The 15517-nt window shown below is 44.8% G+C and overlaps 1 protein-coding gene across 1 annotated transcript in view; it reads right to left on the reverse strand.

Annotated features, from left to right (window-relative positions):
- Nucleotides 1–12475: 12475 nt before the first annotated feature.
- LRP2 (LDL receptor related protein 2) overlaps nt 12476–15517 on the reverse strand; it is a 190065-nt gene continuing 187023 nt past the window's right edge. The window contains exons 78-79 of the mRNA XM_037523480.2: nt 14161–14232; nt 12476–13980 (exon numbers count right to left, since the gene is read on the reverse strand). Coding sequence (XP_037379377.1) covers nt 13819–13980; nt 14161–14232 — 234 coding nt within the window. The 3' untranslated portion in view covers nt 12476–13818. The remainder of the gene's footprint in view (nt 13981–14160; nt 14233–15517) is intronic.

The raw sequence follows: 15517 nt of genomic DNA on the forward strand, positions 1-15517 counted from the left end.
GGCGGAAGGGCAGAAAAGCCTGATATTTTCTTTACCCTACAGTCCACCCCCTCAGGGTTTTCTGCCATACAGTCTATACATATATACACAATTTTCTAAGCAAACAAACAATGCAGCCATGGCCCACAAAAGCAAATACATCAAATAACAAAATACAACATAACAAAATACAACAGAACACAAATAAGTCCAGGCAGGGCACCAACCAAGTGCAAAAGACAATTATTGGTACCAGCAGATGAGCTACCAAATCTGCTGCCGAAGGCACTGCTCATGCGAGGGAGGGGAAATCACACACGGCATCTGCTATATCACACCAGGAGCCGTCAGGCTTCCTGGCCTTCTCTGGCTGTAGTCTCGGCTACAAGGCACACACAGCATCCACCCCCAGGATGCACTAGCTCTGGGATTGGCAATTTTATTCTGTTGGGTGTAATCGCCAACCCTTAGGGTTTCTGTCTGCAGTCGCTCCAACACTCGGCCTTCATGGCCACCCATGCGACTCACAGACCCCTGCTCTCAAGCCAACCCACTGCACAAGCACATGGGTTGGGGATCCAAACTTTGCATTTGGCTTGGGCTCTACCCCAAGCCACATTCCCCACCCGTCCCCCAAGGACGGCCTCCTCAGCTCCTCACCCTCACTCAAGAATGAGCAGGGCATCACCCATAGGTGATTTTACGAGACTCACAGGGCTTCAGCATACCCAGGCTGCTTAACAGCCGCTTTAGGGCTTCTCAACTTAGCATCAGTACCAGCTTTTGCCACCTTAGTTGGCTTTTCTCCTCCACCTGGCCACTGGGCATACACAGGCTGCTTTTGGCCATCTAGGCCCACTGGCCACCCCCAGATTCTCAAAAAATAAACATAACCTGCTAAGGTCCTCCGCCTTCTGGCGGGATTGTCAGTCCAAAATCATCAGTTCATCAGTCTATCAGTCCATTGGCCTCTCCCTGCTTCAGCAATGGCCTGCTGCCTCAGGGGTCATTGGCTGGTCCTTTCCGGTGTCGTTGGCTGGTCCTATCCGGTGTCGTTGGCTGGTCCTATCCGGTGTCGTTGGCTGGTCCTAGCCGGTGTCGTTGGCTGGTCCTTTCCGGTGTCGTTGGCTGGTCCTTTCGGGCGTCTCCTTCACGCCAGGTCTCATCCTGTAGCTCGTGGACGTATCCATCTTCTATACCGCCATGGTGCCTCCAGCGTCGTCACAGGCAAAGTCTGTTCTCCTTAGTCCCTCCAGGTCTTCGGAGGGCTCCAATACCCGTCTGCATGGATCTTGCCGACATACGCCAATTGTAAGGGGCAGGACAGGGCACAAGGCAGGTTTTCTGATCCCATGCAGATCGGGTAAAGGAGGAGTCAGAGTCCTCAGTAGTTTTGCAGGTTTTTTATTTGGGGTTCACCAGGCATATGGCAGGCAGGGGTGCTGGCTGGGGGGCTGGGAGGCTGGCAGGCCTCCCAGCCCCCAGCAAGTCCTCACTCTATCTGGGCTCTCTAGCGTTCGTTCTGCTGCTTCTCGGCTGCGGCTGCTGCTGCTGCTGGTGCTGGTGCTGCTGGCGTCCCCCCGTGACGCCGCCCTTAAAAGCACAGTCTTAGCTCAGCTGAATCCCATCTACCTATGCCCACACCCTATTCCAGGTGCCCACCATCAGGCATGCATTCAGGACAAGGATCCATCATCTATCCTGATGGCGGAAGGGCAGAAAAGCCTGATATTTTCTTTACCCTACAATGACTTAACAAACAAATATATAGTCACTAAATCACTGTGTTGTTAGTCTTTCATTAAATACATCCTACAGTTAATATTCCCGACTCTAGTTTCCTCTCTAATTTAGGGCAGCAATGATCCTTACCCTGGATAAAATAAGAAAAGAGATAATTATGCTGATTGCAAGAATGTAAAGCTGTTTATCAACATGAGCAGTTACAAGTGGAACCACCAATGCATTAATAAATGATTCTGAAGGTAAGTGGCTCCTCTCTGAGAAGTTAATTAAGTTTTTTAGGAAGCCAATTATAAAACAGTACATTCACTTTTGGGATAGCTAATTCTCAAAGAATGTTTGATTTACTGAAAATCTGTTCTATGCCATTAAAAGGCTTCTAAAAGTTACACATTGATTGAAATCTTCCCTTTTTTTATTTCTTTTTTTGGTGGGACCTTCGCCGGTGATTGAACTGGCGCTGCAGAGGCTGCAGGCATCCTCACAGCCCAGCGCTCAACCACTGCACCACCAGGGGAGGCCCCTTTTTTTAATTTCTTAACTGATTCTATTTTTGCAGATGTATACCCAGAGTTCCACTTTGTTGATTTTTAGCTAAAAGTAGCAAAGGAAGTTTTTACAAAGTTGCCCTATTTGATTCCAAAAGTTAAACTTTTTGGACAGTTTCCTGTTAAGTAAACCACTTCCCAATTGTAGGAAAATGGAGTCACAATTCTGTTTATTACTCTGAAATAACAGAGGGGTGCTGTTATTTGTGGAATTCTCTCTCTCTCTCTCTCTCTCTCTCTCTCTCTCACACACACACACACACACACACACCCCAGCGATATACTGAAATCCTAAACTCCAGTGCCTAAGAATGTGACTATTTGGAGATAAGGTCTTCACAGAGGACATCAGTTACAGGGAGGTCACTAAGGTGGACCCTAACCCAAAACTCCTAGTGTCCCTATAAAAAGGGAAATTGGACATAGAGTCAAACACATTCACAGAGGAAAGGCGATATGAAGAGACAGGGAAAAGGCAAAGGCAACCCATCTACTTATCCTTCCCTCACAGCCCTCAAGGGAACCAGCCTTGCCAACACTCTGACTTCTGGATTCCAGAACTCTAAGACAATAAAATTCTGTTGTCTAAACCTTCTGAAGTATCTTAGGTCCATGGCAGACCTTAGTTGTAGGTCAGCCCCCACCTTGGCCTGTTTTTTTTTTTTTTAATAAATTGATCAAAGACAAGGATAGGAGCAACATTCTAACTTTTGTTCCTCCCAACTGACCAAGTGATGTGTGGTGAGAAGGGCTTTATGCCGGGCAGAGCATTCTGAGTGATAGAAAGGAAAAGAGCGAAGACCTGTGGGTGGAAAACAGCCACAAAAAACATCAGGAGGTCACCTTTTCTGAGCACCTGCTCTGTGGAGAGTCCTATGTGAGGTGCTGGAATCAAAACCCAGTCCTACCCACAGTGCTGGTTTCCCGGTTGTCAGGCTACTACTGGCAGAAGATGGAGGACTGGCCTGACAGGGCCTTTGGTTACTAGGTGGGTATTAGAAATGGGAATGGCAGAGTTACAAGTCTGTAACATCACTCTGATTCACCTTCTGATTTTTCAAAAGAAAGGGAACAAAGCCTTGAACGGTCTAGAGTCTGAAACAAGATTATGTCAAATTTACAGAGGAGTAAGACTCAGATAAGAAATCGCTTCTTCAATTTTGAGAAAGATAAGAGAGCTCTGTTAGACAAAGGGAAGACTGGCTCCAAACAGTGATCAGATGGATATTTAAGAGGCCCAACATATACCCCTTGGAGAGTTGCAGAAATAAGACGATGATGATGATAATGATGACAAATTTTAAGCAACTGTTACGTGTGTGGCACTGCTATGTTTTGCATACATGATTACCTAATTTAATTCTCACACAACAACCTTGCGTGGGAAGTGTTAAACACAGGTAGGATACTCAACTTGCCTTAGATCTGGGAGTGGGTGGACAGTCAGGACTATCACCTTGTACCTGGACAGCCTCTTAGAGACAGTCAACAGACACAGATACTGCTAAGGGGGCTCTGTGATTATATTTTAGAACATCCAAGTCACATCAATGAGAAGTTTTTATTAGTGAAGTAGATTCACTTGGTCTTCCACATAGTTTTTAAACTATGAAAACAATCATTATCAAAAACAGCCACCACAATCATGTTGGTAGAAGAACAGGTGCTCATACAAAATATGTGGTGAATTTGGGCCAGATGTTGACTGTTCTTGCATTACCATCAACTTGCTGAAGTCATTACTTCCCTCCAAGAGATAATGACAGCAGCATTTCCCCTTGAACTTACCTAAAGTGCCATGAAATGCAGTAGAAACTGCAGGAAATACTGCGGTCAGACTTTGAGCTTGAGCCATCACACTCAACCCAACACTGCAATAAGGTAGAGTAGAATGAAAGCGGGGGTGACCTGATTGGGAGCACCTGGTCCTTCCTTAGGAGACAAATTAACCTGGAGGAGATAAGGAAAACATCGTCTGGAGGACCTGGATTATTCCTTTTGTTGAAAAATTCTCCATTTAAACCTAAACTAGAGCAAGCAGCAGAGACAGGGGGTACCCCCTCAACTCCCAGAAGCAGTGTGCTGGTGAGAAGGCACGAGAGGATGCCTGCACAGCTAAGTACTGGCATGTTTCTGAAAGTTAGTGTCTATTTGACCCCCATTTAAGAGACATGCATTTCCTAAAGTACCTTTTGATTTCAGATTTCAGAGCCTAGTAGAAAGCTGGCAGAGTGTCAAGTTGCAGGATTGCCTAAATTTTCCCTCTCGGCTCATCCCTAGATGGTTAAAGTACCAACTGTTCTTCCATTTCAACAGGAAGTGAAGTAAGATCATCTTTACTTCTGTAAAATGCTAAGGAAGCTTGCAAAAGGTTCATTATGAACTGAAGATAAGTTAATGTAGAAAGTATGAATGAATAGTGGAAAAAATATTGAACACTTGATAAAATTTGAGCTATGATGTATTATCTCATATAACCTTTCAACAACCTATTACGATGCCTCATTTTACAGAAGAGAAAACTAGAGATTTGGGAGAGATTGAGTGTCATGCCCAAGGACACATACCCATTCACATGGGCGTGTGCGCATGCTTGTACACACACACACACACACACACACACACACACACACTCCTGCCTGACTCCATCCCTGCTGTCCCTTCCCACACGAACATGTTTTCAAAATGATCATTTTGTGTTACTGATTTACTTCTCTTTCTTTGAAGGAGTTAAAGTTGCAAAAAGAAGAGTTGGTCTGTGATATATCCCCACATTCAGTTCTGCTACCCAGGCCACCACTCACCCTTCATTTTTCCCTTCATAGTAAAAGGAAAGGTAGAAGATTATTTTCTAATTAATTGAAATGCTTCTGCAATGGAAAAGCTGCCCCCCAATAAGTTAAAGATTAGAGAAAATTAGAAGTTAAAAAGAAGTGAGAATTGTTAGGGGAAAGTTTTGATAATGCACCTGATCCTCTATTCCTGATATTAGTGGAGTCATCTCGTCTCACGGCAGCGCAGTGGCAACCTTGGCAGTTTCTCATAATTTCTCATAATGGTGAGAGTGAATGGTCACATCTCAGCTGGAAATGTTTGCAGGAGCTACTTTAGGATCAGGCTTGAGGGAGATTTACTTTAAAAAAAAAAAGATTATTTATGCATACAAGAGCTGGGGTACAGGCCAAAGGTGTGGGGGGTGAGAGGATTCACCACAGACAGAGCGGGGAGCAGAACAGGCAGATCTACTGAAATACGCTGCTGAGGGGAGCAGTGAGCGAGTCAGGAGAGGTCTGCCTGGCCATGTGGGTAGCTCCCTGGCTGGCCGGGGATCAAATTCATGCTGCAGAGGCTGTGGATTGCTTCATAGTGCGGTGCTTAACCCCTTGCACCACCAGGGAGACCCTGAGATTTAGTTTTTAAAATCAATCAAAACAGCAAGAAAAAAAAACAAACCCACAAACCCTTGTAATATTTTTGAAAAGGAAAACCTGTTCGAGAACTCAGCGCAAGTAACCGTGTCAAGTAAATGGACTTCAAAAGTTATTTCACCTGTGAATGGAGAGCTAGGCAAGTGGCAAAGGGGGCTGGACTTCACTGAGAGGCTGCAGGCACCCCCCAGGTGTGGTCTCATTCTCATCGTAATCCCCAAATATGCTGATTCCTGCCTCCATTTGAGGGTGCTGCCATCAAAAGAGTGCTGGTCCAAGGTCTCAGTCAGTCGAAAGGCAAGCTGGGAGTTGAACTCGCAATCTCTTCGAGAGACACCCATCGCTTTAATTCCCAAGCCTTCTGATCCCAAAAGGTGATATTCAACCTTTTTGTACCATGTAGACCTGTAAAACTTGTCATCCTGGGTGAATAGGAAGCTCTGGAAGCCATCTGCACTCTCCCCCTGAGTTCTGTGTACAGGACCCTGTGGCTTCCAGGGGACTGGACAAGCCAGTGCCCTTTCTAAATCCAGTCCCATCCCTACCTTTATTCCTCTCCCATCTCAACACACATATCGCAGAATAAATAGAAACCAAATGGGAACACCCTCCTACCCTGGCGGCTGCTCCATTTTTGTCAGAGTGCGTTTGCCAGCCCAGTGCCCCCACATGGACACTAGAGGGCGCCTGATGCCCATAAAAGCTATGGGCCCTGCTGAACCTGGCAGGTCCTGTTTGATTATATTGGGGAGAACCGTAATATGTGCCCCCCCCCCCAAGAAGTATCATTTCTAATGGATCAACACTTACCATGCTACGCAACAAACTCGTTTCAGAAACAACTGCCATGTTGAAGCTTTTCCCAAGGAAGAATTCTTCCTTTTTGACCATCTAAATCCATCCCATCTCTAGTTGAATGTTATGAAGATACAATAAAAAAAAAACAGTTCCTTTCTGTGCGATGGAAAGCCACCATCCTCCAGCTCTCAGTAATTGTCATAAACCTGGTGATCAGAACTACTAGTCACCCAAGAAAGGCAGCCCCTGTCTCCGAGGCCCTGCCGTCTCCCATGTCCACAGCTCGCTGTGCCACAAGCCTTCATGGGCAGAGAAGTGTGGATGGGTGAAGTCAGCCACTTGGAGAAACTGTCACTCCTTCCACCCAAGGAGGCTCAGAGAGCAGCAGAAAGAAGGGGAGCAGCAGGATGTTTGCATTTTGTGGAGCCCCAGAGCAGGGGCCCCAGGTGGCCCCCTACGTGCTGAGACCTTGCAAAGCTGAGCTCCTGGCAACAGCCTTTGAAATAACTGAGTGCAGGCAACACAGATTTGACATGAATATGCAAATAAGAATACTCAAGACTCTCACTTCATGCTTTTGGATCTTTTTACAAATTCAGCCACTAACCATGACTAACAATAAATAAAGGGGGAAGAAAAAGTGGTCTAACCTCCACTTGGTTTCTCCCACTGACCTCCCTGTGCTGGAGCCAAAGTACTTTTCAGAGCAGAGAGAAAGATGGCTGGGGTCTCCAGGAGGAGCCTGGACCGCGGAGAGTTAAAGACATTTTCACCTCCCCTATTTAACAAAAGCTTGGGAGTGGATCAATAGGCACTACTCTGTTCTGTCAATCAACCTCAGTTGCTCTATTTTCATCGCTACTAAGATGGATAAAAAGCTAAAGTTTGCTACAAAGGCCCCAGCAATGTATTCAGGGAAATCATGGGGAGGTTTAGTGAGTAATGTCTGTAAACTTGCCAGGTCACTAATTGTGCGTATCATTTCCCCGCAGTCTCTCCGTGCTGTCACTCGGTCCCAGGAATCACTTTGGCGTCCATGCTTCTTCCTGGGTTCGCTTGCCTGCTCCCCCGAGTTGAGCCTGGAGGGAGGCACCTCGCAGGCAGGCACATCTCTATAACAAGATGTGACAATGAGTTCAGGGAATTTACTGGCTGAACACAATTACAAAGAATTTTGCATCATTATCCATGGTTTTTTTTTCCCTGAGATGCGAAGGCATGTGGTAAGGCGCTCCCTCCAGCCCCCCACTCTGAGGATGGGGGGGGACAGGCACACAGCGGGGGTTGGCCCACCCCGTGGAAATCCCTCCCTGCCCAAGCAGAAAGGGACAAATGTAAGGAAAGTCTAAATCAGCTGTCAGACCAAACTTAATACAAACAGCTGAATGGTGCAGCAGCAGAAAACCTTGTTCATCCTTAGAAGATAAATTACACTTCATTTCTATAAGCTTCTTCTTCTTTTTTATTTTTTTTAGTTGCGATACCCCCATCATGTATTGCCACCATAGTGCAGCCACCATCAAATCCCCCATGGTCCACCACTAGAGTGCACTGTGCTTTCTTCTCTCTGCTTCTTAGCCTTCACCTTCCCTCTCTCTCCTCTGGATGCTTCAGTTGTGTAGTCAACTTTCAAGGTTTAGTTTTTAAGTTTGTCTTTACCTGACTCTTAGTTTAGTTTCTCTATATTCCACATATTAGTAACACCGTCCAGTATTTATCTTCCTCCTTCTGACTTCTCAGCTTTATCCCTTCTGGCTCTATCCATGTTGCTGCAAATGGCATGAGTTTATCTTTTTTAATCGCTGAGTAGTATTTCATTGTGTACATACACCACAGCTTCTTGATCCACTCATCTGTTTTGGGGCACTTGTTTCTATAACATAACTATGGTAAATAGTGCTGCAATAAACATGGTAGTGCAAGTTTCCTTTCAAATTAGTCTTTGAATTTTTGGGGGTAGATAGATGCCTATCAGTGGAATTACTAGGTCATATGGCAGATCAATTTTTAATGTTTTGAGCCACATTCATATCACTTTCCATAAGGGTTGGGCCATTCTGTGTAAATTGCTTCAATTTGTTATATTTGAGAATAGTTTTGTCATTTAATAAGGCACTTTAAAAATCCTAAATTAGTCAAGACTATACAATCTGTAGAATGAGTCCTACAGATTTAAAATGATTATCTGTATAATGAATTATATGTATGTGATTAATGTTTACTACTCTCAAATACATTTCTTCATTTTTATACATTGTTTCATGTTATTCTCACAAAAATCCAGAGCTAGTATTTCGAGTTCAAGAAGTGGCTTATATATAGTTTAATAGAATTAAGTAATTCTATTAAAGAGAGACAGTCTCCCTGGGCTATGCCAGAAGCCTGTCTCTTGGTGATGCGTTTACTACCAGACTAGGGATTATGAGCTCCACCTGGAGCTATGAGATATGAGCGGAAAGAGTCGAAATCAAAGGACTCAGAAACTGAATCTGACACATTGGAGACTGTCAGGTCATCGGAGGTCTGAGGAGAGTTTGAGTTCTCTTCTTCCTAAAGGTACCGGTGACCTGTGAACTGGGATGTAAAGTGCGGTCTTCCTCTTTGATGGGTGCCAACTGCTAGACAGAGCACCTGCTGGCTTAACTTGCATTTCCTTGATTTTTGAACTCTGGACTAACCTATTCTGGGAACCTTGGAAACTCGGAGAAACAGAAGCAAATAAATGGCATTATTCCTGGTTTATAGATGAGAAAATTAAGGCATAAAGAAGATGGTCCTTTTTCATTAGCCACCTGGCTAATAAGTGTTAGAATCAAGGCTTTGGAAACAATACGAAATAATGTTCTGCTAACCACTTGGAATAGAATTTTGGGGGAATAAAGCATTCATCCTTGCTGAAAAAAAAAAAAGATGAATTACACTCACATTCAAAGTTCTTGGTTCTCTTGAAGAGGGATAGAGGTTCACAGACATTTCTTTGCCCGGGTATCAGCACTGATCAGGGGATTGCAAGTTTTTGCTACAGACTGGTGCCCTGGGATATAGGGCAGGAGAAGGGGGCAAAGACTGCCTTTCAACTACCAGTGAAGAGCTGGGGAAAGGTGACTTTGTGGTCGAGTGAAACCTGACCCCGCAACGAGCATGGATGGCAACCAACCCTCCCAGGCCCCACCTGCTCTCTCTCCCTCATGAGAGGGAAGGTGGGGAGAGGCTCCAAGCCGAACTCCACAGGGTAAATCCCCAATTTTCAAAGACTATATGTTCTCAAAGCCCGTTCATGAGAGCAGCTCTGGCCGTGACAGTGGACAAGAAGGTTACAGCCCAGTGGGGTGGTGGGGCTCTGGGTTCTCTGGCAGCCAGGAGGAGGAGGTCATAACAGTCCCGCTCACTCCTCATGGGCTCCTTTCCCAACCCTCTGCACCTCTTTGGTGCCCAGGTCAAGCCTTGGCTCTGAAGGCTCCTCCCTTCCCAACCCCCTGTGGCCTCCACCCCTGCTCTTCGGGTGAGAGGACGCCTCCCACCGGCACGATAAACCTGTGATGGGACACCTGAAAAATGACTTCCCTGTCAGTTTCTTTAACACCCTGAATGTTGCATACTTTCCTTGCTCCTCTCTGCTCATTTAATAATCATCTTTCTTCAGGTGGGCAGCCCAGGCCTCTTAGGAGCCTGGCTGGGAAAGAATATGGACATTCAGGTCCCTCAAGATATTCCTTGCTGCTGAGACTCAGCACCCCGGGTCTCCCCGGGTTCTTTGGGTTAAGTTCTTCCCCTTCCTCGATCGCTCTCTAGAATGTTAAATAGCGTAAGTGACTGTGGCCTCCAGTTCGTTCTCCCTCCAGTTGATTTAAGAATTGTTCCATACTGGGATTATGAGCCCAAATCTACCTTCACTCTTTCTGGGATCTGCAAGGTCTTTATTATGCAAACAAAATTCCCCGAAGCCCCCCACCAAAAATAAGCCTTGATTTGTCTGGATTCCAGGATGGGGCACAGAGTGGATTTCATTCCGAGACATGCCCCCTGAATCATCTGGAATTGAGAATGAATTTCTAGTAGAAACATGTCAAGTGGTGGTTCTGGTCCATTCCGCCAGCCCATTGAACCCAAAACGTGGCTCAGCTGTCGAACTAACTGTGCTAGACTCCGTGCTGGGGTTTGGCAACAGCATCCACACAATCAAGAGGGACGATATAGAAAAAAGAAAGCGAAAAAGTCTTTCTGCTTTCCTGGTTATGGCACCCGTCCTGGGAAAGCCTCTACAGCCCACTGAGCTCACTGCATCTTTGGCTTCCTGCCGCACCCCAGGACTCTCCACAAGCATTCCAGTCCCTCTGCTATTTTAAATGCTTCAGCTTAGCTCTCACCCAAGCTGGTGGACTCCAGACTCCAGGCGCCAACTTTAGACCTGCCACCGCTGCCCACCGTCCCTCCGGGTGGATCTGCCCCTCTTGCTGAGAAGGAAGCCAGGGGAACCATGGAAGGAAGCCAGGGGAACCAGCTCATGACTGGGGCTCTCCCCAGTCTCGTGACTGACCCTCCCAGGAGTGTAGAAGGCCTGGTAGACCTGCAGGTGGGTAAGAAGCAGGGTACAGGGAGGTGGCCCCAGAAGGAAAACCACCCCTCTGTCACTCTGAGGATTGACTGTGCTCCAGCCTGTGCTTGGTGGCTTACCTGCATCATTTATTCAGCCAGTATCTGAAAATGGTGGTCAGTTCCAGCTCTGATAGTTGTCTCGGGCCTTATGCTCAATAAAAAATTGTTCTGGGGAATTTCTTTCATGAGAATGACTTTTTCTGCTTAGCCTCATTTCTTTTACCTCAAAAAGGAATCAGCGAGAATAACCACATGAGCATGAGGGCTAGGAGACCAGTGACACAAATGTCTGTCCTCATGGAGCTGACATTCTGGTGCATTAGCTCATTTTAGTTTCCCTAGTAACCTAGGAGTCTGCTACTGTAATGCCCCCATTTTGCTCAGTTAAAAAAAAACAAAAATCCTAGGGGCCCAATTAAATAACACACCCCAAGTAGGTGCTGGTTATAGAATGAAACTAGGACTCCCAGCTGGGCTTTCTGGGATGCTTAAGTCTATACTTGACCAGCCCAATGGTGTAGTACAGACTTCTTGTCATTGTGATTTTATATTGTGTAGTATAATATATGTTTAGCTGGTGAAACTGCCCCCGCTGCATGTGATGAAATGAGGAACAATATCAGTTTTCAGTCCTGTCTCCTGGGAGCTCCAGCTGGCAGAATGGCCCTCTGGCTGGAGAGAGTGGGGCAGGGGCAGAACCCGAGAGCGAGGAGGGCTCCCTGGAGTGTGGCTCTCACTCTTGAATTCCCAAGTGCCAGTGCCCCTGGGAAAGGCCGGGACACAGTGAGCAGGCCCTCTGATTCCTTTTTGGGGTAAGAGAAATGAGGCTAAGCAGAAAAAGTCATTCTCATGAAAGAGATTCTCCAGAACAATTTTTTATTGAGTATAAGGCCCGAGAGAACTATCAGAGCTGGAAATGACCACCATTTTCAGGTACAGGTTCTCCTGGCCCTTTTACATCCCAGAGTTAATATACCTGAAAACATCCTGATGGATGAGAGTTCCAAAACAAACCCTCCCTGCTCAGCACCAGCAGATCGCCCAGCCGAGGCACTTCAGTCTCTGAGTTCAGGAACAAGATTAGACCTGAAATGGGAATCCTGGCTGAGGGCCAAGGGCCTAGGGAGGCAAAGTGGGGTTGGAAATTGACTTAGAAAGGCAATTAAGAGGGCTGCTCACCAGAGCTCAGGTGAGAACCTACAGGAGCTTCCTTCCCCGGAGATCACCTGCCAGGCCTATTCAGGCTGAAAACTGTGAAGTCCAACCTTCTCCCTCTTCCTGGGCTGCCCAGGATTCAGGGCCCCAGACTCTTAGCAGAGCAAAATACAAGTGATTCACAACCAGGACTTTTAAGAAGCACACAGAAGAAGTCTGATAAAATACTCATTTATTAAGAAATTTTTCAGCAGCATCATTTCCATTTGCTTTTCTAATCAAAGTACATTTCAAAGTAATTACAATAAGCACTCAAAATACAGATATTTTGAGAACTCAGGAATAAAATAATCAGTAGTACATGTTTCATTCATCCAATCATCCACCCATGCATCCATGCATCCATGCATCCATCCATCATTTTGAAAATGTGCAATATTAGCACAGAGAGGCAAATATGCTACTTAGTGTGGAAATTGTAAGTTCCAGCCATGGTTTCCATTGTGGAAACGTCACCAACTAGTTTAAGAGAAGAGCTTGGCTCGACAGTACATTCTGATACAAGTGTATGATTTAGCCAAAGGACCTTAAAAAAAGGCTCAATAAGAATGATTTCCCTTTCTAGTCATGTTCAGCTTAGGAAATAAATAGTGGTTATAACATTTTCACACAGAGAAGCAAAAACCCAGTAGAGGTTTTGCTTTGCTTAACCAGTATTTGTTTTGCACCTTACTTTATGAAGACACAGATTTGGTTTTAGTATTTCACCTCCAGCTGCTAGAGTAGGTGACCACCTGAGATGCCAGGCACAGACATAAATGGCCCTAGTACTCCACTGAGTGGGGGTTCACCCAATTAATTACAAACTTTCTGCAGGACACCTGCACTTAATGATGTGCTATCTTCTCACAGACATTAAAATAAATACGTGGACTTGGCAGCTAGTGAGATAACACCATGACACAAGCGGCATGGCTAGACAAGGCAAACAGGCAGGAGGATGAAACTGAATTGCTTCTCTACATTATCTGAAGCATCCACAACGCCCTCAATCAATACACTTTATCATCAGGATACATGTAATAGTGAACATTAAGTGCTGATGCATCAAAATGGACCGACAGATGGGGCCTGGCTCTCTTTCCTGTATAGTTCTCTAGGGAACATGAATGGACCTCTTCTACAGACACAGCGAGAGGCCCCAAGTCAACCAGTTTCCTCATCGGATTCTTTACTGCAGTGATCACCAACCAATTCAGCAGATACTTAGCAAAACTAATGATGTGATAATCTCTCCAGAATTTATAAATGTACAAGATATTGCCTTCAGACAGCTTCAGTGCAAAGATATACCTATAGACATTGTGATAATTAATGGTAAAAATATGAGATGGTATATGTTTAAAAAAAAAAAGACACACAAGGTAGAGTTTCCACAGACACTCGCAACAACAGATGGACAAGGAAAATATATATTTTTTATAAAGTACAGAATGTTAACTTTTTTCATCTGCTTGTAAAAAATATGTGCAAAGGTATGTTTCTAATTATTACCTAAGTAGCTGGCCTGGCTATACATCAGAGTCTTCTCTAACAAGGTTCGCAGTGTCTTTGAAAGTGTCTTCAGTTGCCGTGTAGGTTGCAGCTGGGTCTCTTCGTGGAGGAATTCTAGCAGGGGGAGAAGGCAATGAAGCTGGGGCCTCAGCCGCACTGTCCTGCTGGTCACCCTCCATCTGAAGCCACAACAAAACAGGCATCAGCCAGTCATTCCCCCAACAGGACTAAGAACAGTTTTGTGTGAGGAAGACAGGTCTTTGTCAGTTTGTTCAGAATTATGTGTGTGTATGGCCAATGTCACAAAGCAAGCTACTTCCACATAAGAATGTCTGTGCTAAGAAAAATAGTTAAATTACCTCTGCGTAGGTTGGATTTTCAAAGTTGGTAGTTTGCTTCGGTTTTCGTTTGAAGAGGTTCCATTTTGTTGCCTAGATAAAATGGGGGAAATGCAGATTTTCAGTAATGCAATTTTTTTTTGTGGGCTACCTCCCTCTTGGTAAATTTGAATTTTTTTCTTACTGAAGGAAAAACAATTTGGAACCTTGGGCCATGGGAACAGGCCCATGTGGTCAATTCTTCATTGCACTTTGAGCAGATTTACTGATGAATGAGAAACTGGTGACACTCCCTGGCACTTTAATGCTGACCTCGGTGATCTCACCAAGTGCTTCTTTTTACGGCTTTCAACCACACCAGCTATTATCTCAGTGCCCAGAAGGCAAGAGATACAGGAAGATTCCTGGTCATATCAGGAGGACAAACCTGAAAGGGCTTCAGCCTCAACTGGTTAAAAAAATGGAAGAAGAAACAACATACTGGAAAAATGGAGATGAGAAGGACAAAAAAGATCATTGTTGAAGATCTATTCTCATGCGAGAGAGTTTGTGTGTGGTCATTGTATTTCTGCTGACTGGGGTGCAGGGAAGAGTCACCACATCTCCCACATCCCCATCGTGGTCACCTCCCCCTCAGGCTGGGAGAGAGCTCTGTCTAGGAAAAGGGTCACTAGACTCTAAATTAACTGAGAAAGATGCCAAGATGCCATAAAATAAATAGGCACTACCTTGGAGAATCAAATATGTGGCATTCAAGTATCCTGGAGTCTGTGAAAAACTAATCTTCAAGATCTACTTTTAATGTAGCTTAGAGGGAAAAAAATTAGTACCTTAAAAAATATGAAACTGAAAATCCTTTTTTAAGACAACCTTCATGTATACATGTGTGTATGACAGGAGAAGAAGGAATTGCTAAATGGTATATGAGAAAGTGGAAAAAGAGAGCTTTGCTGTAAGTTCCTACTATTAGTATCAATTTAATTCAATTTTTGTTTTGACAAAATAAGTAGAACAAGAACCAATGTCTAAGGTGCTAAAAATCCAACATGACTTCCAAGTTAATCTTGCAGATAACCAATTCTGTTTATAGATTATGTCAATTGAAAAATAAGGATTATATAAAATAATAAAATTTCTAACTATCCTTAGTTAAATTCTTGTTTCTTTCTATTACTGCACAGAAGAAATCATAGATCTTCAAGCTAAAACACTCCAGATCCTACTATTCTCAACTGCAAGTGGGAAGTAGAGCAGTAAGGTGATTTCTGGCATCACAATGCATTGGGGGAGACACAACTAGCAGCCAGTGGACAGGGTCAAGAATACTAAAATGTTCTGCAATGCACAAGACAGTTTTATACACTAATATGGCAACAGT

Source organism: Talpa occidentalis, unplaced genomic scaffold (genome assembly GCF_014898055.3).
Source record: "Talpa occidentalis isolate TD23 unplaced genomic scaffold, MPIMG_talOcc4v2.1 talOcc4.3, whole genome shotgun sequence".
NCBI lineage: Eukaryota > Metazoa > Chordata > Mammalia > Eulipotyphla > Talpidae > Talpa > Talpa occidentalis.